General features: G+C 36.3%; 1 protein-coding gene across 8 annotated transcripts in view; it reads right to left on the bottom strand.

Moving 5' to 3' along the window:
- Positions 1-27,063, bottom strand: part of PCDH15 (protocadherin related 15) — an 874,191-nt gene that overhangs the window by 38,225 nt on the left and 808,903 nt on the right. For all 8 annotated transcript variants that reach the window (XM_040254669.1, XM_040254668.1, XM_040254664.1 and 5 more), the window contains 2 exons: positions 25,193-25,281; positions 10,485-10,661 (listed from right to left, as the gene is read on the bottom strand). In XM_040254669.1, coding sequence (XP_040110603.1) covers positions 10,485-10,661; positions 25,193-25,281 — 266 coding nt within the window. The remainder of the gene's footprint in view (positions 1-10,484; positions 10,662-25,192; positions 25,282-27,063) is intronic.

Below are 27,063 nucleotides of genomic sequence, written 5' to 3'. Positions count from 1 at the left end.
AATGTTATTTCTTTTATTTTGTTTTTCAGCATTTATTACTGATACTGTTTTTCTCCTTGCTTACTTCTTTTAGGAAGGAAATAAAGCTGACAGATTCAAGATCAATAAAGATGTGAAATTTGTTCTTTATTCTCATCCATAGTCTACTTAGCTGCTTGTCAAAATCCTTTTTACATCTAAGGGTGAAGTGAACAGATCCCTTCCTAACATTTCAGTTCAATTCAGTCGCTTAGTCATGCCCGATTCTTTGTGACCCCATGGACTGTAGCATGCCAGGCTTCCTTGTCCATCACCAACTCCTGGAACTTGCTCAAACTTATGTCCATTAAGTCGATGATGCCACCCAACCATCTCATTCCCTATCGTCCCCTTCTCTTCCTGCCTTCAGTCTTTCCCAGCATCAGGGTCTTTTCCAATGAGTCAGTATTTCACATCAGGTGGCCAAAGTATTGGAGTTTCAGCCTCAGCATCAGTCCTTCCAATGAATATTCAGGACTGATTTCCTCTAGGGTTGACTGAGTTGATCTCCTTGGAATTGAAGGGACTCTCAAGTGTCTTCTCCAACAACACAGTTCAAAAGTATCAGTTCTTCGGTGCTCAAGAATTGATATTCTTTATAATTTATATTCTTGATATTTCTTTATAATCCAACTCTCACATCCATATATGATTACTACAAAAAACATAGCTTTGACTAGATGGACAAAGTAATGTCTCTGCTTTTCAGTATGCTATCTAGGCTGCTTATAGCTTTCCTTCCAAAGAGCTAACTCCTTTTAATTTCATGGCTGCAGTTAACCATATGCAGTGATTTTGGAGCTCCAAAATATAAAGTCTGTCACTGTTTCCACTGTTGCCCCATCTATTTGCCATGAAATGATGGGACCAGATGCCATGGCCTTAGTTTTCTGAATGTTAAGTTTTAAGCCAAATTTTTCATTCTTCTCTTTCACTTTCATCAAGAGGCTCTTTAGTTCTTCTTCACTTTCTGCCATAAGGGTGGTGTCATCTGAATATCTGAGGTTATTGATATTTCTCCCAGCAATCTTGATTCCAGCTTGTGCTTCATCAGCCCTACATATATGTTAAATAAGCACGGTGATAATATACAACCTTTATGTACTCCTTTCCCTATTTGGAACCAGTCTGTTGTTTCAAGTCCAGTTCTAACTGTTGCTTCTTGACCTGAATACAGATTTCTCAGGAGGCAGGAAAGGCGGTCTTGTATTCCCATCTCTTTAAGAATTTTCCACAGTTTGTTGTGATCCACACAATCAAAGGCTTTGGCATAGTCAGTAAAGCAGAAGGAGGTGTTTTTCTGGAACTCTCTTGGTTTTCAAAGATCCAAAGGATATTGGCAATTTGATTTCTGGTTCCTCTGCCTCTTGTAAATCCAGCTTGAACATCCGGAAGTTCACGGTTCACGTACTGTTGAATCCTGGCTTGGAGAATTTTCAGCATTACTTTGCTAGCATGTGAGATGAGTGTAATTGTCCTAGCACTTAGTTAAAGTTAAGTCGCTCAGTCGTGTCCGACTCTTTGCAACCCTGTGGACTGTAGCCCACCAGGCTCCTCCATCCATGGGATTCTCCAGGCAAGAATACTGGAGTGGGTTGCCATTTACTTCTCCAGGGGATCTTCCTGACCCCAGGGATCCAACCCAGGTCTCCCGCATTGCCGGCAGGCGCTTTAACCTCTGATCCACCTGGGAAGCCCATATACATTACCATGTGTAAAATAGATAACTAGCAGGAATCTACTGTCTAACACAGGGAGCTGAGCTAGGCTCTCTGTGATGACCTAGAGGAGAAAGGGGATTGGGAGGGATGCTTAAGAGGTAGAGGGTATATGTATACATATGGCTGATTCACAATGTTGTAAAGCAAAAAATAACATAACATTGCAAAGCAATTATATTCCAATATTTTTTAAAAAAGAATAATGAATAACTCAGAAAAAAGTACAATATGTAACCACAGACCATCCTTCATTTTACCTTGATGATTCAGAGTCGCAGTGTACATACCAGTGTAGAAAAGAGGAGGGTGATCAGGAAAATGTATTTTGTACTTCAAAAGCCCACACCTAAATGGTGGAGGAACAACTGCTATGTTCCGTGATCAGTAAGCACTGTCGGTCTCTAAAATAGTTTCACGGAGTGGGCAATGGTTAACATATCTGCCCACATCCTTTGCACTTGGATCTGCTTAATAAAGTAAACCAGAAGTGAACTACTATTTTCTCTACACCAGTCCACAATTCTTTTATCTAGGTTCTAGTATTTAGTTTTCCAATTATTTGAATTTTCAGTATTTTAACTCTTTTTCCTGGATTTAGGAAGTTGAAAGAAGTTTTGTCAGACCTTGGTAGTTAGATTCATTTAAAATTATGTATTTTTAAACATTGCAATTCTAAATGCAGTTTCTAAAATATACCAGCTTTTTCTACTTTCTTCTTTATCTCTTATTTACTATCTGAACACGCTAATGTTAAGCAGCCTAGGCATATAAAAAATATGTACAAGCTAAAATTGTATTTGCTTATTTTCAAATTTAATTAAGTTTTGTTTTAAAATAGAATTGTCTGTTTCTGCTCAGGAGGTAGAATGCCACAAGAGAACGTGGCACCCACCCTAATGACTGGAAAGTCTATAAAATTGAAATTATAAATTTTGCAAGCATAAAAAAAAAAACTGAATTGCAAAAGTAACAGTTAGAAAAAGTAACCCACAAACACACATGGGATTTGCACTCATTTGCAAACTTTTTCCTATTGACCACCATAAAGATAGATTGGGTGCAGGTCAGGGAAACAGAGAAAATCTTCTACATAGTGAAGGGATATAGGAAGTAATCAGCTAAGGCTCGGGTGCTCTACTCTCTGTAATTCCCCTGGACCTGTATCTCATACAAAGCAAGAGCTACACAGAGAGAGAGGAAAGAAAGCTTAAGTGAAGGTCCACTGCTTCTGGAAAAGAGTTATGAGCAAAGTTCACCCCATCTGGGAGAGAAGAAGGAGATTTCTATAGCCAAAGACCCTGGAAAGTAGAGGTCTACTACCTGTGCTGGAGAGGCAGGGACTCTCTTACACACAAGAACCTCCACAATTATGAAGTAGATTATGGATGCCACAAGAAGGAGCAAAAGAAAAGACGAGAAAGCCCTGTCCTCAATCCTAAGCACACAGACTAGACAATGAAAATAGAACCTCCCAAACCCATCATTGACCCATCCCCACCTTAAGAGTAGAAACAGGCAGCAAGCAAGGGCCGTTTACTACATCAGGAGAGTAAGAGAATGGAGAGAAAGCCCTCGTCACAGACATTCAGGGACTGCTGAAAGATACAGAAAGCAGGAGAACTAGACAGATAATTCAGGTATGGGAACCATCACATAGGGACTCTAACACAACTCTGATTAATATTTTATGAGATCTAGTGTAAGGTGGAAAACATGCCTGAAATGAGAAATTCAGTAAGGTGGTAGAAACTGAAAAGGAAATAGAAAAGGTAGAAATAGAAAAGGAAAAAACATTTTTTTGAAAGACATAAAAATAAAGAATTCCTTTAATGTGCTTAACGAAAGGCTAACACAGATGAGTGAGAGAACTTGAAAAAAGGGCAACAGAAATTATCCAAACAAAAATATAAAGGGACAAGAATATTGGGGGAAAGGAGAAGAACAAGAATAAAACACTCAAAATTTATGAGGACAAAACAACTTTTAATGGGAGTTTCAGAAAAGGAATAAAGACAGAATAGGGTATAAGATATATTTGTAGATATTTTGTCCAGAAATATTCCAGAAATAAAAACAATAAGAACAAAAACTCCCCAGACAAAAATGCAGATTAAAGATACTCAAAGAACCTCAAGAGTAAAAGCAAAATAAAAATGATATGCATAAATTGTAAAAATATCTAAGCAATTCAGATAACTCAAATTGAGAAAAATCAAAATACTCCTAACCTAGTGAAATAAAATATGTAATTAAAGAGTATCAATGTCATTCTAGTTTTCTACACATTTATATGCTTATCTGAAGTTTTTGATATAGTTAAATCAGTTTTCAAAAATTGAAGTGAACACCTTAGATGAAGTAATTTTTTTTTTTTCTAATGTTTTTCCAGCAAATTTTAACATTGTTAGCTTTTAGGATAAGGGAAAATTGAGAGGATAATCCTATTTCCATTGGTCTGGACACTAGGCAACAATCCTAAGTGAAGTTGCTCAGTCATATCTGACTCTTTGCGACCCCATGGACTGTAGACTACCAGCCTTCTCTGTCCATGGAATTCTCCAGGCAAGAATACTGGAGTGGGTTGCCATTTCCTTCTCCAGGAGATCTTCCTGACCGAGGGATTGAACCCAGGTCTCCCACATTGTAGGCAGACGCTTTACCATCTAAGCCAACAATCCTAATGTCCTAGTGTATTCGTTCACTGTTAAAAGAAAATATGCAAAACGTTTTATAACTTTAGAATAGATAATAATGTCTGATAATATCTTTGCATTATCAGCCTTGCATTATGTAATATACCTATGTAATTTCATTACAAAACATTTCAAGAAACAATTCTGGGTTTAAATTAGACAAGTGTTTCACAGCTATTAGTTCAAGGTGAAGACTACTAAGAAAAAAATTTTAATACTTCACAGATATTCTGTCCTCTCCTCAATATAATTTTTTTTAATTTATAGTTACTATATATTTTTTGCTTTCTTCTTGGCTATAATAGTTATTGAATTGAATTTAGAGATCTATTCTTCACAATATAATATAAGTTTGGGAAAAGTTGTTTAGAATGAAGAATGTGTATCTTATACTTCATACTGTCAGTTGAAATCAAATTGGCTTCAGTTTCCAAATCTGTTATCTCTAAAATATTTGTAAGTACAATTCAAATTATAATCAATATTATTTTACTCTCTAGAGACAAGGTGTCATCCTAAAAGAACAGAGATATTTTTAAATTTAGGAAAACAATTTAAGTTCAATCTATCATTATATTTTGAAAGAAAACCAATATGGATATAAAAGAATGCAAATGAATTTAAATAAATGTTAATAATGACAATTAATAGAAAGAACATATACAAATTACTTTTAAAATCATGCGAAGAATTGACTCATTGGAAAAGACTCTGATGCTGGGAGGGATTGGGGCAGGAGGAGAAGGGGACGACTGAGGATGAGATGGCTGGATGGCATCACTGACTTGATGGACGTGAGTCTGAGCGAACTCCGGAAGTTGGTGATGGACAGGGAGGCCTGGCATGCTGCGATTCATGGGGTCGCAAAGAGTCGGACACGACTGAGCGACTGGACTGAACTGAACTGAACTGAAAGAACTTTTAAATTAATACAGTAAGCAAACATTGACTTAGTAGACATCAGTGCGGCTTCATTTGGATGATGAGTCTAAAGCCTGAGAGAAAGCAATTGTCAGTCATTTGTGTTTCCTCACAGTGATTAGTATATTATCTTGCAAATGCTCCAAATATCTATTATATATAAATTTATTTTATCTTAAATATTAATACTTGACAACTATGTCTTTTAAAAAATTAATTGATATTAAATCGTATTTTATTGTTGTTAAGAATAGTTGAATGTTGATGAACATATATAAAGTAAAATCAAATTCAGGATTCATGAGTTTTAATAAATAAATGGATAAACATATGCCTACTAAATAAAAACGTGCACCCATATATGGACATACATGTAAATTTATATATGCATATATTTATTTATATGCTATTTATTATATAGAGAGACAAAGAAAAACTAAATTCTGAAATAATGGATTTGGGAGATATATATGTAACATACATACACACACACACATCTATGAATATTTGGAATATACACATTTTATAACAATATGTATTTTTCCTATATGTTTTACTTTGGATAAGAATTACATGCCAAGAATCTTTTGAACACTAGGTGTCTCTAAAGTAAAGGAGAAATTAACAACAAAAGCTGTTCTAGAATAACTTCCGAAGGAGACTCTATAACAGCATTTTGTTTATGATTCTGTTAATTTCCTTATTTTTAGGATTTACAACTCATATATTAAAATTCACACCAGGATGAAATGTCACATGGACTTAGGTGGAAGTGACTATATCCTCTGCTCTCCACCAGCAGTCAGGGGGAAAATCAGATACTAATTTTTGCCTATACAGGAAGACCTGGAAGAAATTAGGCTTATTCTTACAATTCAAGCCTATTAACATCATTGCAGGCAAACTGCCACTTTAAGAATGAATCTGTGCTTTCCTCTCTAAGAGCCAGATTTGTGGAGTAAGAGTGGAAGAAGATGCAAGGTGATCTCATTGAACTGCTCCTTCCTCTTAAGCATAATGGATCTTCTGACATCTCAAGGAGAAAGATCCTCCGAGTTCACTTATCTTACACTCAAACATGAAAATTCTAGGCTTGAGCACCCTAGGCATTGCTTCTTAGTTTTTTTTTTTTTTTTTTTCCTCTCATACTTTACTTTGAAGGACAATTCGGTGGGTTTTAAACTTTTAAGTGGGGATTCCCTTGTAGCTCAGTTGGTAAAGAATCTGCCAGCAATGCAGGAGACCATTCGATTCCTAGGTCGGGAAGATCCCCTGGAGAAAGAAATGGCAACCCACTCCAATATTCTTGCCTGGAGAATCCCATGGACTGAGGAACCTGGCAAGCTACAGTCCATGGGGTCAAAAGAGTAGAATGCGACTTAGTGACTATCCATCAATCACCACCAAACTTTAAGTACTTAGCCTCACTGTGGTTTTGATTTGCATTTCTCTGATAATGAGTGATGTTGAGCATCTTTTCATGTGGTTGTTAGCCATCTGTATGTCTTCTCTGGAGAAATGTCTGTTTAGTTTTTAGGCCCATTTTTTGATTGGGTCGTTTATTTTTCTGGAATTGAGCTGCAGTAGTTGCTTGTATATTTTTTAGATTAATTCTTTATCAGTAGCTTCATTTGCTATTATTTTCTCCCATTCTGAAGGCTGTCTTTTTACTTTGCTTATCGTTTCCTTTGTTGTGCAGAAGCTTTTAATTTTAATTAGGTCCCAATTATTTATTTTTGCTTTTATTTCCAATATTCTGGGAGGTGGGCCATAGAGGATCCTGCTGTGATTTATGTCAGAGAGTGTTTTGCCCATGTTCTCCTCTAGGAGTTTTATAGTTTCTGGTGTTATGTTTAGACCTTTAATCCATTTTGAGTTTATTTTGGTATATGGTGTTAGAAAGTGTTCTAGTTTCATTCTGGTGTTAGAAAGTGTTCTAGTTTCATTCTTTTACAAGTGGTTGACCAGTTTTCCCAGCAGCACTTGTTAAACAGATTGTCTCGCCAGTCAGAATGGCTGCTATCCAAAAGTCTACAAGCAATAAGTGCTGGAGAGGGTATGGAGAAAAGAGAACCCTCTTACATTGTTGGTGGGAATCCAAACTAGTTCAGCCACTATGGAGAATAGTGTGGAGATTCCTTAAAAAAACTGGAAATACAACTGCCATACGACCCAGCAATCCCACTGCTGGGCATACACAGTGAGAAAACCAGAAGTGAAGGAGATATGTGTGCCCAATGTTTATCGCAGCACTGTTTATAACAGCCAGGACATGGAAGCAACCTAGATGTCCATCAGCAGATGAATGGATAAGAAAGCTGTGGTACATATACACAATGGAGTATTCAGTTCAGTTCAATTCAATCGCTCAGTTCTGTCCAACTCTTTGCGACTCCATGAATCACAGCACGCTAGGCCTCCCTGTCCATCATCAGCTCCCGGAGTTTACCCAAACTCATGTCCATCGAGTTGGTGATGCCATCCAGCCATATCATCCTCTGTTGTCCCCTTCTCCTCCTGCCCCCAAAGCCTCCAAGCATCAGGGTCTTTTCCAATGAGTCAACTCTTCACATGAGGTGGCCAAAGTACTGGAGTTACAGCTTCAACATCAGTCCTTCCAATGAACACCCAGGACTGATCTCCTTTAGGATGCACTGGTTGGATCTCCTTGCAGTCCAAGGGACTCTCAAGAGTCTTCTCCAACACCACAGTTCAAAGGCATCAACTCTTTGGTGCTCAGCTTTGTTCACAGTCCAACTCTCACATCCATACATGACCACTAGAAAAACCATAGCCTTGACTAGACAGACGTTTGTTGGCAAAGTAATGTCTCTGCTTTTGAATATACTATCTAGGTGGGTCATAACTTTTCTTCCAAGGAGTAAGTGTCTTTTAATTTCATGGCTGCAATCACCATCTACAGTGATTTTGGAGCCCCCCAAAATAAAGTCTGACACTGTTTCCCCTGTTTCCCCATCGATTTTCCATGAAGTGATGGGATCACATGCCATGATCTTAGTTTTCTGAATGTTGAGCTTTAAGCCAACTTTTTCACTCTCCTCTTTCACTTTCATCAAGAGGCTTTTTAGTTCCTCTTCACTTTCTGCCATAAGGGTGGTATCATCTGCATAGCTGAGGTTATTGATACTTCTCCCTGCAATCTTGAATCCAGCTTGTGCTTCTTCCAGCCCAGCATTTCTCATGATGTACTCTGCATAGAAGTTAAATAAGCAGAGTGACAATATACAGCCTTGACCTGCTCCTTTTCCTATTTGGAACGATTCTGTTGTTCCATGTCCACTTCTAACTGTTGCTTCCTGACCTGCATATAGATTTCACAAGAGGCAGGTTAGGTGGTCTGGTATTCCCATCTCTCTCAGAATTTTCCACAGTTTATTGTGATCCACACAGTCAAAGGCTTTGGCATAGTCAATAAAGCAGAAATAGATGTTTTTCTGGAACTCTCTTGCTTTTTCCATGATCCAGTGGATGGTGGCAATTTGATCTCTGGTTCCTCTGCCTTTTCTAAAACCTGCTTGAACATCTGGAAGTTCACGGTTCACGTATTGGTGAAGCCTGGCTTGGAGAATTTTGAGCATTACTTTACTAGCATGTGAGATGAGTGCAATTGTGCGGTAGTTTGAACATTCTTTGGCATTGCTTTTCTTTGGGATTGGAATGAAAACTGACCTTTTCCAGTCCTGTGGCCACTTCTGGGTTTTCCATATTTGCTGGCATATTGAGTGCAGCACTTTCACAGCATCAGGATTTGAATTATCTCAACTGGAATTTTATCACCTCCACTAACTTTGTTTGTAGTGATGCTTTCTAAGGCCCACTTGACCTCACATCCAGGAAGTCTGGCTCTAGGTAAGTGATCACACCATTGTGATTATCTTGGTCATGAATATCTTTTTTGTACATTTCTTCTGTGTATTCTTGCAACCTTTTCTTAATATCTTCTGCTTCTGATGTCCATGTGTAGAGTCTTCTCTTGTGTTATTGGAATATGGTGTTTGCTATGACCAGTGAGTTCTCTTGGGCAAACTCTATTACCCTTTGCCCTGCTTCTTTCTGTGTTCCAAGGTCAAATTTGCTTGTTACTCCAGGTGTTTATTGACTTCCTACTTTTGCATTCCAGCCCCCTATAATGAAAAGGACATCTTTTTTGGGTGTTAGTTCTAAAAGGTCTTGTAGGTCTTCATAGAATCGTTCAACTTCAGCTTCTTCAGTGTTACTGGTTGGGGCATAGACTTGGATGTATTACTCAGCCACTAAAAGAATACATTTGAATCAGTTCTAATGAGGTGGATGAAACTGGAGCCTATTATACATGTGAAGTAAGCCAGAAAGAAAAACACCAATACAGTATACTAACGTATTTATAAGGAATTTAGAAAAATCATGATAACCCTGTATGTTAGACAGCAAAAGAGACACAGATGTATAGAACAGTCTTATGGACTCTGTGGGAGAGGGAGAGGGTGGGATGATTTGGGAGAATGGCATTGATATATGTATAATGTCATATGTGAAACGAAACGCCAGTCCAGTTTCAAAGCATGATACAGGATGCTTGGGGCTGGTGCACTGGGATGACCCAGAGGGATGGTATGGGAAGGGAGGTGGGAGGGGGGTTCATGATGTTTACACCCGTGGCAGATTCATGTTGATGTATGGCAAAACCAATACAATATTGTAAAGTAATTAGCCTCTAATTAAAATAAATAAATTTATATTTAAAAAAGAAAATGTAAATAAATAAATAAGTACTTATAGCCTTAAATTAGGATTATCTATGGGAGAAGGCAATGGCACCCCACTCCAGTACTTTTGCCTGGAAAATCCCATGGATGGAGGAGCCTGGTGGTCTGCAGTCCATGGGGTCGCTGAGAGTCGGACACGACTGAGCGGCTTCAGTTTCACTTTTCACTTTCATGCACTTTCATGGAGAAGGAAATGACAACCCACTCCAATGTTCTTGCCTGGAGAATCCCAGGGACGGAGGAGCCTGGGGGACTGCCCTCTGTGGGGTCGCACAGAGTCAGACATGACTGATGAGACTTAGCTGCAGCAGCAGCATGGATTATATTGCAACCATAGTGCTGTTACAAACAATAAAAGTACTCACTTAAAAAGCTCATTTCTGTCGATGGCTCTGTTGGTTTGGGGATCAATTGCATAGACAGTTAAGTCACACTTGGTATAATCTTCTAGAGAAAAGGCATCACCATGCCGGCGAGCACCAATGGACTCCACCACAACCTTGGCACCAGGAATTTGCTCCTGAACATAGCGATCCAAAATCCTATAAATCAAACAAAGCATAAACATGATGTTCTGACAGATTAACTGGGGGGAAAAAATCACCCTCATCTTGAAATGACATTTAGTAAATGAAAAATGATGACAATCTGGTTTTTGCTAATGCTTAGTGAATACTATTCAGAAGGCGATGGCAACCCACTCCAGTACTCTTGCCTGGAGAATCCCATGGATAGAGGAGCCTGGTAGGCTTCAGTCCATGGGATTGCGAAGAGTTGGACACGACTGAGTGACTTCACTTTCACGCATTGGAGAAGGAAATGTCAACCCACTCCAGTGTTCTTGCCTGGAGAATCCCAGGGACAGGGGAGCCTGATGGGCTGCCATCTATGGGATTGCACAGAGTTGGACATGACTGAAGCGACTTAGCAGCAGCAGCAGTGAAAACTAACTCTTGAAAAACATTCTCTATGTATTTAGAACATTTAACTCCCAATGATGCTAGAAGCTGAATAAGGTAGAAAGAGGTCATCAACCATGTCCTCTTTAAGTCTAGACTTAAAATTTATGATACCAATTGAACTTTTACATGGCTCATGAGAAATGCCAACTCTGTTGTACAAATAAAGCTGTCTGTGCTTTATAGGAGCCATGGGGTCTTAGAACTCTTGAGTTCATATGGTTGGTGTTATAAATTACACCTTTCACCAGATTTTGTGATACATGCCATATAGCTATATACCAAGGTGCAAGTCGGATACTTGTTTCCCTCAGCGTATAAAGCCCCTTAGAAAACTATAGCATTGGAAGAATGTAGATATTTTGCTTTGCCTGATTTATCAGATTATGATAAAATCCTCAGAGGCTATTTAGGGAATACAAATAACTAAAGTGAAAGTGAAATTGTTAGTTACCAAGTCTTGTCCCATTCTTTGTGACTCCATGGACTGTAGCCCACTAGGCTCCTCTGTCCATGGAATTTTCCAGGCAAGAATACTGGAGTGAGTTGCCATTTCCTTCTCCAGGGCATCTTCCCCACCCAGGGATCGAACCTGGGTCTCCTGAATTGCAAGCAGACTACCAACTGAGCCACCAAATAACTAAAAGATATATCATTTAGTACATAATTAGTAATATTCAACAGAAAGGAAAGAAATAACAGTAATCCATAGGTAATTTTCTGTAAAGTATAATTTTTTTCTAACTGGATAATGATTTTAATTGAAAGTAAAAATTATAGCCAAATAAAGGCAGTTTCCTTAATGTTCTTTTTCTTATTAAAAACTTCATAGTATTAAGCCTTGAAGATTAGCTCTAGAATGCAGATTATTAAATATAGACATTTATATGTAAATTAATTAATTTTAAAAACTAAACATGACAAATAGAATCCAAGCTGTGAAGCATTTGGGGGAATAAGGAATAATATATTCTAAAGAATTTTGATGCACCAGGAAATAACTGTTACTTCAGTTGCCAAAATTGACCTGTTTTCTCCTCTATTGAAAAAATATATTGCCTTCAGAGTCTGGTATGTGCTTGGTTTGCCCTGTTGAAAGAGAAGCAGGATATGAAACTTTGGAGGAAATGGCTGTACTACTGAGCACAAGTCTATGGTGTGCACACCAGAGGACATCGCCAATGTAAATGAAGTGTCTTCTTGTTTACTTTTAAACTGGTGTAGAAGAGCACAGTTGAAGTTTCTCTTATTGAGGTACTCCTCATTCTTTTCTTTTTCTCTCATCATCAAGATTTTTTTCCTTAAACATTTAGAGATATTTTGGGATAAAGTTAAATAAGGTCAGATCTGAAGACTTTTTTAAAAACCTTTTTCAGATAAATATATTAAAACTAAATTTAAGTATTTTAAATATGAACATATTTTTTAAAAATCAATTTTTCTGTTTATCATCTATGTCCACATACCTAAGCATTTCTACAATATTTTCCTATGCTATATATATATATTACATTATACATATATATAAATATATATGTGTGATATTCATAATAATGAATTTTTAGACCTTGATCTTCACATGTACATAGATAAAGCGTTGCTTCCAATTTTTTTTTTCCAATTTTTTAACCTCATGTTTTTAAACATAACTCTCTAAGTACTTACTTTGAATTGGCAAATATAAATTAAAGCTATTGTTTATATTGCCCTTATTTATTTCACTCCTCTTTATTCATTAAGCCAGTTCACACATACATTTTGAAATAAGATGTCATGTGGATTTACAGTTAGTAATTTCATCAAGAAATTCTACCAGTATAAGTATTTGCATGCCCTAGGTCACTGTCAACTTATGATATTATGACTTTGAAGGCTTTAATTATTAGACTTATGCTTAAAGTGAATGTGGAGTGAAAGTGAAAGTCGTTCAGTTGTGTCCAACTCTTTGCCACCCCATCTGGAGTGGGTAGCCTTTCGCTTCTCCGGGGGATCTTCCCAAACTAGGGATCAAACCCAGGTCTCCCGCATTGCAGGTGGATTCTTTACCAGCTGAGCCACAAGGGGAGTCCAAGAATACTGGGTAGCCTATCCCTTCTCCAGGGGATCTTCCCAACCCAGGAATTGAACTGAGGTCCCCTTCATTGTCGGAGAAGGCAATGGCACCCCGCTCTGGTACTGTTGCCTGGAAAATCCCATGGATGGAGGAACCAGGTAGGCTGCAGTCCATGGGGTCACTAGGTGTAGGACACGACTGAGTGACTTCGCTTTCACTTTTCACTTTCATGCATTGGAGAAGGAAATGGCAACCCACTCCAGTGTTCTTGTCTGGAGAAACCCAGGGATGGGGGAGCCTGGTGGGCTGCCATCTATGGGGTCGCACAGAGTCAGACCTGATTGAAGTGATTTAGCAGCAGCCCCTTTATTGTAGGCAGATTCTTTACCAACTGAGCTATGAGAGAGAGGAGGGTCTATAATACTCTTTATCAATCTGTAACATCTGTGTCATACACAAACACTGTATCAAGGGAGATGCCTGTGATGATGCTTATATAATGTTAATTGTGCCCTGAATCTAAATTTTTGGAAGCAATACATCAATTGAAAACATAAGTAGTATAATCGAACATTTGGCAGTATGGTATTTAATTACGGCAACATTTTTCAAAACAACAAACTGTCTGATATGTGAAGAATTAAATACAGTGTGAATGAATTGGTATAATAATTATAATACTTAAAAAATTAAATTTACATTTAGGGTTTATTGTTCTACTTCAGTTTAAAAGATCAGTAGCATACTCACAATATTTAGCAATAGGTTATTATGTGATCTTTAGACAAAGTTTCAAAGTTTCTATAAAGAAATGTTAATACAGTTATATGTATTATATGTTTACATATGTTTATATCTAAATATATGTATCAGTCAGTTCAGTTCAGTTCAGTCGCTCGCTCAGTAGTGTCTGACTCTTGCGACCCCAATGAATTGCAGCACACCAGGCCTCCCTGTCCATCACCATCTCCCGGAGTTCACTCAGACTCATGTCCATCGAGTCGGTGATGCCATCCAGCCATCTCATCCTCTGTCATCCCCTTCTCCTCCTGCCCCCAATCCCTCCCAGCATCAGGGTCTTAGTCAACTCTTCTCATGTGGTGGCCAAAGTATTGGAGTTTCAGCTTCAGCATCATTCCTTCCAATGAACACCCAGGACTGGTCTCCTTTAGGATGGACTGGTTGGATCTCCTTGTAGTCCAAGGGACCAACATTTTACTGTGCTACCACATGATAGCTAATTATTTAAAATTTAAACTAGTTTCTAATTTAAATTGAAAATTGCAATTTATATAGCCTTCTTATAATAAGTATTGAAAGAAAACCATTTTTTATGTGAAACATCTTTTTTTAAATCACAGACTAAGAGAACTAATAAACAACTGGCTCAGTTAACTGATTTATTATCAAAGGTAGTTATTTTTGGTTGATTCCCCTAAATTTTCATTTACAGCATCACTTATCCAATTTCTTATATGTGCCTTTCACCAGAAATTGTGTTATAAAAAAATAAGAGTAGCAGCTTTATGGAAATCATTTTATAACTAAAACAAATATTTATTTATAGCTAGCTTTTGTTTTTTTACACTAAAACTGTGACACCAATCATCTTTCCAGTTACCCATTTGTGTGAATGAGCCACAGTAAAATTGCTATTTGATAGGTTTTTCTGGCCTTGTGTTAGAGCAGCTCACTCCTCCTCCACTCACCCCCAAAAATAGATTGGGTTTCTAATTAGATCTGCCTTCTAAGAAGCATTGTGCAGAGGGGGTGGTTAGGAACCCAACCTGCTGCTAGCTCATAGACGTAGATTCTAATTAAATTTCCACCACTGGCATCTGTATGTTTGTGAAAATTACTGAGACTCTCAACATTTTAGGAAACTCTTCTCTGCAAAGGGGAAAATAATAATTTCTACCTCAAAGGCTTCTATGAGACATTATTTAGATAACAACCAATTAGATGCACAAAGCCCAGCAAATAAAAAACATGCCACAAATGTTAGCTATTTGTTGTGGTGGTTGTAAAAACTCTTCAGATTTCACGATTGCAAACCCTACTTAGCCTTTTGTTGAAGTAAATATGTTTTATATTTAACTAGCAACATAGGGAGCTCCACTCCAGGTAACTGTCAATATTTTTTCAAAAGCCTGGCTAAAAGAATCAATAGGCACTGCAGATGGCCAGAGAGATATGCAGCACAGCACACGCTTTCCTACTATTCTAAACTAATGTTCTCTCATAAAACAAACTTGTAGAGACTTTACCCAGACCATATCCTCAGCAATATTCCAGGTTCCATAGAACATTTTGTTAATGACATTAGGAGATATCTTCTCTAACATGTCCCACAGGATAAAATCATTCCTCCAATCCTGCATTTCTCTCAGAAATAGTTCCAATGGAAGTGATTTGTTGTTTGTTTTTTAGTTTTTTCTTAATTTTGTAACTGATTTATATTTTTTTCCATTTTTTTGTGTGCTTCTTTCACTTTGGCCTTAAAATGATGAAAATCAAGTTTGTTTCCTACTTTGTAGTGTCTCTGCAAGATGTTTTAGCCTCTTTATTACCAGTCTCATTTTCATTCTTTCCACAATGTCTTTCTATTCTGCTTGTCATATTCAGTTTCTGACTTATGTTAAATGTTTTTTACCTTGTTTCACTGTATGAATCATTATAAACTGTCTTAATTCTCCTTGTATAAAGTTAAGCATTAAAAAAAAACCCTAAATGTAACCTCTATTACAACTTAGATATAAGTGAAATTATTAATAAAATAGTTTGTGTTGCTGCTGATACAAATTGAATTTTCTTATATAAACGTGGTTGAATTTATTCCACAAGCTAATAAAACAGCAGCACAGAAAGGTAAATTGTATAGAAGCTGGAAAAAGTTAAGAGAAGAACTACAAAAATGATTAAGAGAATAAAGGCACCAATCATTGCTGATCAGGTATCTGAAATGAGTGGCTGCACAAGAACACAATATATTTATCTTGTACCATGGCCTGGAAATAATTATGAGATAATAAGCTGTTCTATTTGGCAAACTTCTGGATCATAAAACAAAAGAATATGAGAGATATAAGTATTTTGAAAGGAAAAAAAAATGCCCAGTATGTACCATGGAAATCTTTATAAAGCAGCTGTGATTCATGTTTCTAATGGAATCATAATATCATGATATTATTTTCATCTTGCAACTGCTTTCTAGTTATGTTCTATTTGGTGCAAGCAAAAACTCTGAAAAATAAACTGAATGATGTGATTTTTGGGAAAAGTAAATAGAGATTATAACACTTTACTTTTTTTCCCCTCTATTGTTTGCTTTAAAATATTTATTCAAATTCTTCTAAAATATATAACACAAAGAATAAGTTAAATAAAAATATTACAGTCAATATTATGGTACCTTCATTAAAATTGTATTTTATGAATTAAATTTATTTTTATTTCCTACAGTGTAGCTCTGCCTATTCTTTCAGCTTGCTCTTTTCTTAAGTAGAATATTTGCTCCAACACTGCTTTATGTTTTAATGTTTGTATTCCCCTTACAGGGCAAACAAAACAATGTAAAACCATCTCTATCAGCCCTAAAACTAAAAAACAGGGTTTTTAAAATGAGTATTTCAATTCATTTTCAGTTAAAAAGATTCTACTTATCTCTTTTTGCAAACAATAGCAGTTGCTCAAATATATCAAACATTATTTCTAAATAAAAATGAAATTAAAATGTCCTCAGTGGAATTCTAAAAAAGCATTATGTTTATTTATTTATTTTTCTTTGTTTTCATTGTTTCTGGGGGAAAAAAAGCAAAACAATACATAGGAGCAAATGTATCGAATCTGACGAAACATACAGTCTAAATGTAACAGCTAAGCACCATTCTCTTATACGTGTATATGTGTGTGTGTTGCTAAGAAAAATGCAAGAGGGACACAATTATGTATTTACATTTTTATATGTCATATGTATCAGATGGCAAATATAAATTTAGAACATTCATTTATTATCCTTCAATACTTTTTTCTTTCTCCCGAGAGAAACTGGTAGTTTCGACTATAAGCTTTCAGAAATGTGTTAATCAATCAATGGTGAGTATGGACATTAGAATATGAATAAACCTGTTGAAAGCAAACACATCAACATGCAAGACTCTCCTGAATCAATATACAGTAGAATCTAGAGAAAAAGTAAAATCTAGTTGAGAAGACTCTTTGTGACTCCATCGACTATAGCCCACCGGGCTCCTCTGTCCATGTAATTCTCCCGTCAAGAATATTAGAGTGGGTTGCCATTCTCTTTTCCAGGGAATCTTCCCCACGCAGAGACTGAACCTTGTCTCCCACATTACAGGAGGATTCTTTACCATCTGAGCTACCAGAGAAGTCCGAAAAGTAATTTGCTTTGGTTATTTCTTCAAAGTACATAAGTAACAACATCACATACTGTTTTGAACAAGCCAAATTGTATTCTGGGCTATCTTAATTTTGTAAAATACTATGAGTTCTTGTAACATAATGAGGTGAAAAATGAGTATTTCTGCTAGGAAAGACAGGAAGTTACTTCTTTCTCTGTGAAAATAAAACCCCAAGCTAAGTATTTTAGAAAAATAGTAGGTGAATCCCTTTTGTCTCATAACAATGAATCACCTAGACTGAATAAAACCAAATTACATCTATCATTTTTTAAAGGAATCATGACATATACTTTGAATATTAAAAAATTTTGGATTTCATTTTATATTGAGCTTATGTTTTATTTTTATGACTGGGTTCAATTTATTTTACAGCTATTAGATGCCTATTACAAAAAACATTATTTTCAAAAGTTGTGCTATTGAAATATCTATGCTTGATAATCTCATAAAATTAGGTCATTTATAGTCATACTCTGTTGATAACCTCTTCAACTTCATATTTGTGTTAAGAATACTTGAACAAAATTGGTATGTGATTGGAGATATTTATGGCAATTCAAGGAGATATTTATAGCAATTCAATTTAGAACATAGTAGATAAGAAAAACTATGCAACTATAAACTTTCAATACAATAAAATATTTCATACATCCCAGCCGGGCCTATATTTTTTAACATATTTTCATTGGTTTAATTGGATAGCACCATACCTAATATCTATAATGTACTCAGTTCACATGGAATAAATGAGATAAATTAAAAAAAAAAATCTTAATGTGGAGCTGAAAATGTGACTGCAAGAACAGATAATGGAGCTTTAACCCATTACTAAGTTGGGAAATTAGTATCATGATGGTGAGAGAGGACTGACATCCAGGGCCTTTATTGATATGAATCAAGTATTGCCATATAAAGTCAATCCTTTCCAAGAACACAGCACCTTTACTTTTGCATGTATAATTTTTATCAAATTTTTCAGTGTTCAAGTATGGCAAATATTATTTGGCTTCATTTGCTCATACCCAACACCTAGGAGTCATTACTGTTTCTTACTTTTTCTCATATGTCCAATTTATAACAAATTCTGTAGGTTGTATCTTCAAAAATTATATCCTTTACTCCTCCCTGTGTCCACACCTACCATCAGTTCCAAACCACATTGATCCCTCTCTTGGACTATTGCTCTAGACTCTTAACTGGTCTCCTGATTTCCCACTCAACAACATTTTAAAACTTAAAGTTACAATGTTATTTCTCTGTGCAAAACATTTAAAGCAAACTGCTCAAAAAAATACACTGCAAGTTACACATATAAATTCAAATTTTCTGTAGCTACATTAAAAACTTAAAGATAAAAATGGTGAGGTGAATTTAATATATTTATTTAGCTGTGTATATCCAAAATGATCATTTCATATATAATCCATACAAAAACATTAAGGAGATATTTTACTTTTTTTGGTATTAAGTCTTTGAAGTCTGGTGTGTGTTTTGTACTTGCAGCACCTCTCATTTGGACTTGTCACTTCTCATGTCCTTGATAACTTCATGTAACTAGTAGCTACTATGCATGTGTGCATGCCAAGTTTACTTCAGTTATGTCTGACTCTTGGTGACCTTATGAACCATAGCCCATTGGGTTCCTCTGTCCATAGGATTCTCCAGGCAAGAACACTGGAATGGGTTGCTATATCCTCCTCTAGGGGATCTTCCAGACCCAGGGATCAAACTCAAATTTCTTACCTCTCCTGAACTGGCAGGCAGGTTCGTTACCACTAGCTCCATCTGGGAAGCTCAGGACTTTCTATTTTACACAAAGTAAAATGTTAAAATCATCCAGTTAGCCTATGAGATCTTATATAACTCATTTCCTACATTGACATCTATACCTTGATATGACACATATATTCCTAACTCTGGATTTTCATATATGTAGTGTCCTCTCTCTGGGATAACTTTCTCTATCCTGACTCCCCACATCACCACAGAAAAATAACTTTCTCCCTCACTTCTCTTAGGTTTCTGCTCATTAGAAAGGTTTTCCTCAATCATCCTATATGAAATAATACATCTGTTTCATAATATATATTGTTAGTTTTACTTGTTTTTATTATAGTTATTACTATTTGACATCAAATTATGTATTATTTATTATTCTTATCCTATTTGCTGTTTTTCCCCAACAGAATGTAAGTTTCATGGGAACAAGGACTTTGCTTAAGTTCACTGTTAAATCTTCAGTGCTTACAACTAAGAACTACTCTTTATTTAATGACAAAATTGCCAGCTCCAGGACATGGATGCATACTCAGTCACTAACTCATGTCGGACACTTTTGCAACCACATGGACTGTAGCCCTCCAGGCTCCTCTGTCCATGGAATTTCCCAGGCAAGAATACTGAAGTGGGTTGCCATTTTCTTCTCCACAGGATCTTCCCAACCCAGGGCTGAACCAGCATCTCCTACATTGGCAGGCAGATTCTCTACCACTCGGTCACCAGGGAAGCCCCAAGATATGGATACCAGGAATCAAAAAGTTTAATTTCCTGGTCCAAGACTTCCTAACCACTAGCGGAGAAGGCAATGGCACCCCACTCCAGTACTCTTGCCTGGAAAATCCCATGGACAGAGGAGCCTGGTAGGCTGTGGTCCATGGGGTCGCGAAGAGTCGGCCACGACTGAGCGACTTCCCTTTCACTTTTCACTTTCATGCATTGGAGAAGGAAATGGCAACCCATTCCAGTGTTCTTGCCTGAAGAATCCCAGGGATGGTGGAGCCTGGTGGGCTGCCATCTATGGGGTCGCGCAGAGTCAGACACGACTGAAGCGACTTAGCAGCAGCAGCAGCAGTGGCAGCAGTGGACCAAGGCTTAAGCCTAAGTCATGTGAATTCAAAAGGAAAAGCCTTTGTAGGAAAAACTGCTAATTTATCAGTTGGGAATTTCACACAAGATTTTCTTTAAAGTGTTTTCTTATAGGAGTTAGAATAGAAAAACAAGCCTTGTAACTTTTTCTCTTTACAAAATATAATGCTCCAAATTAGGATTTGCTAATTTAGAGCCCATTAGCTAAATCAGCCTTACCTGCTCTTGAAAATAAGGTTTTATTTACAAAAGGATTTTGCTATGATGATTACTAATTATTTTTAACATTTAAATATTTTAATATCTAAATTAACTTAACAAAACAGCAAAATTTAAATAATACCATTAAAAGTACAAATATTGTTTTTAATTTATTATTAGTAAACTAATATATCCCTTTATAGAAAATTCCCTAGGCTTCCCAGCTCTAGAGCAAAATGTAGATAAAAATGATCAATGATAATGTGTTTATTGATTTGCCTTTCAACTCCACCTTTCTTCCCAACACTAAGTCTTATGCAGATTTAAGACAATATAAGTGCTGGCTTTTATTTTTTATTGTTTCCTAGATTTTCTTCTGAAGTGATTTTATAATTCTTATGCCAGAAATAGACATTCTGGCTAGATTTCTAAAGTATGTTTTGTAAGCTCTATTCCAGGAGCTATAGATTAATTACACAGGCTCATTTCAGATGTTTTGTAAATTTTTCATGGAACTATTAGGCTTCTCCACACCAAAGCAATAACTACATCAATAAAGTCAATAAAGTCCTAATTTCACTGAATTTTCATATTGTATTTAGAAAATAAGAAGAATTTGACCAACTCTGAGACCTAAGTTACCAATTCTGATTTATATTATACACAATATTTCTAAATTATTTTATCTATATTTTTGAAAATGCCATTTCCACAGATTCTTACCATTTAAATTTTAGAATCCCAAGCATCTTTTATTTATATGAGCTTCATGGTGAAGTGAAAAGAACAAGGAGGAAGACACAAAATGCAAACAATTCTTAGCTTCTTTAGACAATATTGCCAATCATTTGTATGTTATAATAAGATCTCCTTAACCTTACTCTCACAGCTATTTCTCCTATGCCTTAATCTCAAGAATTTGTAACAGAAAAACAATGCTCACAAAGAGATAAATACTAAGATCGATCTAACTAAGATGCCTCAAAATGCAAACATGCGAGGCCGCTCGTAAGGGGCACAGATTCCCATTATGGGAGAATTTGCTGAATATTTTAATATAATTAAAAAGATATGTGTTTCATTGCAAAAGATCATTTGGTTACTTCTATAAGCATTAGAAAACAAAGTAATAAAAGAAAAAAAAATTTAGTAGAGCTATTTAAGCCGGTTCCAAGAAAGTGGGAAATAATTATTATCATTCCTATAGCAGCTAACATTTACTCTTTGAGCATTCTATTTTCCAGGCATCATGCTCTTAGTTATCAAAGGACATTGACACCCTATGAAAAATCTTCCCAATCGTGAACGGATTTATTAGATCATTACATTTTTCTTTAATCTACTTCCCAATTTGTGCTGATTGTATGCTTATCAGGAACACTTTGGATTATGATCTGGCCACTTCCCTAGTGGCTCAGCGGAAAAGAATCCACCTGCAATGCAGGAGATGGAGGAGAAGCGAGTTTGATCCCTGGGTCAGTAAGATCCTTGGAGGAGGAAATGGCAACCCTCCCGTATTCTTGCCTGGAAAATCCCACGGAGAGGAGGAGCCTGACAGGCTAAAGTCTGGGGTCCCAAGAGTCAGACACAGCTGAGCAACTGAAAGCACATACAAAGGAGAAAAATAAAACCATGATCATATGGAGTTTGTTTTCCCATCTTAAGATAGAGATGTCTCAGGAAACACAGAAGATGGCTTTGAAGGTGATGTAACTTATCTAACAATACCTACAGGAAACATATACATTGGTTAGTCTGATCATTGGAATAATAAATTCCTATTTTTAAGTACCAAGTTGGCACTCTGCTGTCTACTTCGTCTATGTGTATGCTTTCATGATGCCTTCCGTTCTCTCACCCCCAGCCCTGGGACATGGAGCATTTGGGGCTTCATGGTGCTGAATCAGATCTAACAGTCTTTATTGCTACTTCCATCTTCTATCTACTAAAGTTGATTTTGAGAGGAATCATAATGACTACAAACTATATGATTCCAAGGGTATGATCTTCTGGAAAAGATATAACTATGGAGACAGTAAAATGATCACTGATTTCTGGGGGTTAGTGGGAAAGGTTTGAATAGTTGGACCATGGAGGATTTTTTAGAGTAGTGAAACTATTCTATACGATATTACAATGATGATACAGTATTCCAAACCTCAGAATATACAACCAAGAGTGAAGACTATGTAGACTATGGATTTGAGATGATTATGATATGTCAACATAGGTTTATTTATTGTAACAAATGTACTATGGTGCAAGATATGGATAGTGAGGGAAGCTATGTGTGAGGGGGTGGAAAAAGAAGTATATGGGCATTCTCTGTATCTTCTGCTCTATTTTACAATGACATAAAACTTCCCTGGACAAAGTCTCTTTTCAAAAAGGGATCCAAAATTTTTGTCCTTAAAAATCTCTAAATTAACACATATTGTAGAAAACAAACAAGAAAAGACATCCGGTAAAAGGGAATTTGGCATGCACCTGCTATGCTTACTGCACTAGTAAATTTAGGTTTACTTATGTGTTTAGTCACTCAGTCATGCCCGACCCTTTGCGACCCTTTGGACTGTAGCCTGGCAGGCTCCTGTGTCCATGGGACTTTTCAAGCAAGAATTCTGGAGCAGGGTTGCCATTTTCCTCCTCCAGGGTATCTTCCCAGTCCAGGGATCAAAGTGTCTGAGTCATTGTGTCTCCTGCATTGCAGGTGGATTCTTTACCCACTGAGCCATCAGGGGAGTCCCACAAATTTATGTTAAATTCTATCTAAAGGAACACAAGATCGACATCAAACTAGTTTGCTTGAATCCATAATCCATAATCTGACTTCCATTACTAAACTATATTCTTTGAATAGAACATGCCAAAACTCTGGGATCTTTCTGCCTTACCCTACTGACTTTGGGTCACTAACTTCATTTGCATAGAATATCTATTGTTCATTGAATGTTCACAATTTTCATAGCCCTAGAAGAGTCCTAGATGGCTTATATTATTTAGTTCTCACAATATTCTATGAAAGGAGTTTTATCTTGTCAACAAATGGTGAAATTGAGTCTGGGGAAGATTAAACTCTTTGCCGAAGCTTGTGTTTCAAAGACAATATTATATGAAGTCAAAACTTCTTTCAAAGATGCCTGATTTTTCTTTTTAAAATCTTCATATCTATGTCAGAGGAATAAATCATATAATTGCTATGAAATTATACTTTTACACTGCCATTTTCAGTTTTTATAAATTTTGTCTCCATATGAAGAAAAGAACATCATGATTTTGCTTGCACAAAACTTTCATTCAGGAAAATGCATCAGATGCTTACTATATAACTGGAATTATAGTAGTGAAAAGTAGATTTCCTATCTTTATAAAGCATATGTTGTTATATAATATAAATATTAAATATGGTTTGAACAAAAGCAGGGGTTGAAAAGAGTGTCATCTCTTTTGGATGGTATAATCAGAAAAAGCCTGTTCCAATAGATGACATTAAAACAGCTAAGAAACTTTTTTCAGGTGTAATCAGCTACTATTTAATAAAAGTTAAGCGTATATAAACCACTTTTACAGAAGTAAAGAAGATACTCTCTGATAGCTCTTTCATGCTTAAATGTTGATAATCACCTCTTTCATAGGATGTTTTATGTGGCAAAAAAAGGTTAAATTTTGTGAAGCATCAGGAAATAATTCTTGCAAAGCACATATGCTCTTATTATAAGCACTCATGTCTTAATCCAGTGCCTGTTGTATTTTATTTGATACATAGTTAGTAGCAGGTTAACTATCTGACCATCTACAGTTTCTTCTGGCAACACAGAAATATAAAGATGTTTTACTTGAAAGAGGCAAATTGACAGTAATTGACTTCAGTCAAGTTGAATTCAATAGAAGACAAGGAATAACTAATAAGTATCACTATAAAATTATTAAATGATACAAGCTAGGTTAGTGTAGTTAAGTGAAATAGTAAAGACATGTTAATATTCCTTTATAATATTTAGAATATTAGGAAATTGTGAATTCATAATCACAGTTTTGAGACAATACTAACATATTCAGCCATGTAGAGTATACACTGTTAAAAAGGTAGAGGGACGTGACATGTATTTTAGAATGAAAATATGAGAGAATTAACATTCTTTAAAAATTATAAAAGATTAAGCTTTAGCCATTTAGACACATCACTCTGAGAAATAGCATTTCCTGGACTAGCTGGATGGCTGAGATAATGAGCTTTTTGAAGACCCTGGAGCCACAAAATCAAGATATATACTCAAATAGTTATGCTTAGTTCTTATGTACAGTATTTTGAGTTTATGTTGACCCATCAGTCAAAACATTCTGAATACTAAGATCTCACATCTAATTTTCATTCTTATTTGAGGAATCTTAGATCATCACAAACTTCAAATGAAGTTACATGTTTCAATAAAAGAATGACCTAAATTTAATTTTGAGAAGGTATTTTTAAAAATGTGCCTTTAGTCTGAACATTGTAATAATCAAAATGACCTAATTCAGTAAGAAACTGTAGCCATATGAAAACAAATACGTAAGTAAAGAAAACCTCTTACTCTGTCAGGCCTTCCATCTTTTTTTCCACTAGAGTAGGGGGCACATTAGAGACAATGACTTGCATATCCAGCTGATTGACCACAGAGACCTGAAAGACAAAAATATAATTCATTTGGCTTTTACTCATTAACATTTCTATAATCAAATTAACATTTTTCTTCCCTACTATGCAAAGACATGGTGGTTTCCAATTTAAGCCAAAATGGTATTTCTAACCACATAATCTCTGTTATATATGTTGGAACAGGTTGGGAATGACAGAATAGTTGCTTACTTAGATGTTATAGAAGCCTAAGTGACTTCGACTATTGTTGGTTTTGCATTTGTTTTCTTGACTTTTAAAAAAGCATAAAACAAACATGGTTTTGTACATTTTTATTTTTGTTTATTTATTTATTTATTTATTTTTTTTATTTTACTTTACAATTCTGTATTGGTTTTGCCATACATTGACATGAATCCACCACGGGTGTACATTTTAAAAAACTTGGTTATTTAAGAACTCTCAGGAAAATGGAAAAGTAAGCTTTTAGATTTTATAAATCCTAAGAGATCCTTTATTCATTGTCATTAAGAATCTGGGACATGCAGAGTTAGAATAATTCATTCCATGAGATCACCAAATAGAGAATCATGTCTGCATTAGCCAACTTTGTGTAGATAAAGAGGTATACACATACAAACTCGGGCTTCCCTGGCGGCTCACTGGTAAAAGATACACCTGCCAATGCAGGAGACAGATCTGATCTCTGGGTCTTGAAGATCCCCTGGAGGAAGAAATGGCAACCCACTCCAATATTCTTGTCTGGGAAATCCCACAGACAGAGAAGCCTGGTGGACTATAGTCCACTAGATCACAAACAGTTGGACACGACTTAGTGACTAAAACAATGACAATACATAAAAACTTCAGATGGGGCTGAAATAAGCTAATTTAACACTGTTTATGAATCCATTCTTTCATGTGATATTTAGAGTCCCTTCTATGTTCTTATTTAGAAAAATGGAAGAAAAATAATAGCATTTATTCTCTGCTTACAATACATGTTTTACTGTTTCGCTTAAAAGTATAGGAATCAATGGGCTTCCCAGGTAAAGAACCTGCCTGCCAACACAGGAGATTAAAGAGACATGGGTTCATTCCCTGGGTCAGGAAGATTCCCCTGGAGCAGGGCTTGGCAACTCACTCTAGTATTTTTGCCAGGAGAATCCCATGGACAGAGGAGCCCAGTGGGCTACAGTCCATACGGTTGCAAAGAGTTGAACAGAACTGAAAGTACTTAACATATGCATACACACAGGAATTGACACTGATTTAATTCTATAAATCATTGTATCAGGTAGTCACAGTATCATTCCATTTTTTAAATATGAAAAATTTTTAAATATCCAGTTTTAAAATATGTCTCTAATAAAACAAAGAGACATTAATATCTTGGTCCCAATTAAACACAGGCTTCAGAACATGTGCTCTTTTATTACCCAGACATTAAAAAAATGTACTGTCCTGCATGTATATTATACACAAGTGCTGTTGGTCAGTCACCCAGTTGTGTCTGACTCTTTGTGACCCCATGGACTGCAGCAGGCCAGGCCTACCTGTCCCTCACCATCTCCCAGAGTTTGCTCAAGTTCATGTTCATTGCACTGGTGATGCTGTTCAGCCATCTCATCCTCTGATGCCCTCTTCTCCCCTTCTGCCCTTGATCTTTCTAAGCATCAGGGTCTTTCCCAATGAGTTGCCAGTTTGCATCACATGACCAAAATACTGGAGCTTCAGCTTCAGCACCAGTCCTTGCCAGTGAATATTCAGGGTTGATCTCCCTTAAGATTGACTAATTTGATCTCCTTGTTGTCTCAGGGACTTTCA

The sequence above is a fragment of the Oryx dammah genome, unplaced genomic scaffold, assembly GCF_014754425.2.
Source record: "Oryx dammah isolate SB20612 unplaced genomic scaffold, SCBI_Odam_1.1 HiC_scaffold_14, whole genome shotgun sequence".
NCBI lineage: Eukaryota > Metazoa > Chordata > Mammalia > Artiodactyla > Bovidae > Oryx > Oryx dammah.
Note: the sequence above shows the minus strand (reverse complement) of the source record. Positions and strands in the feature narration are given on the sequence as shown.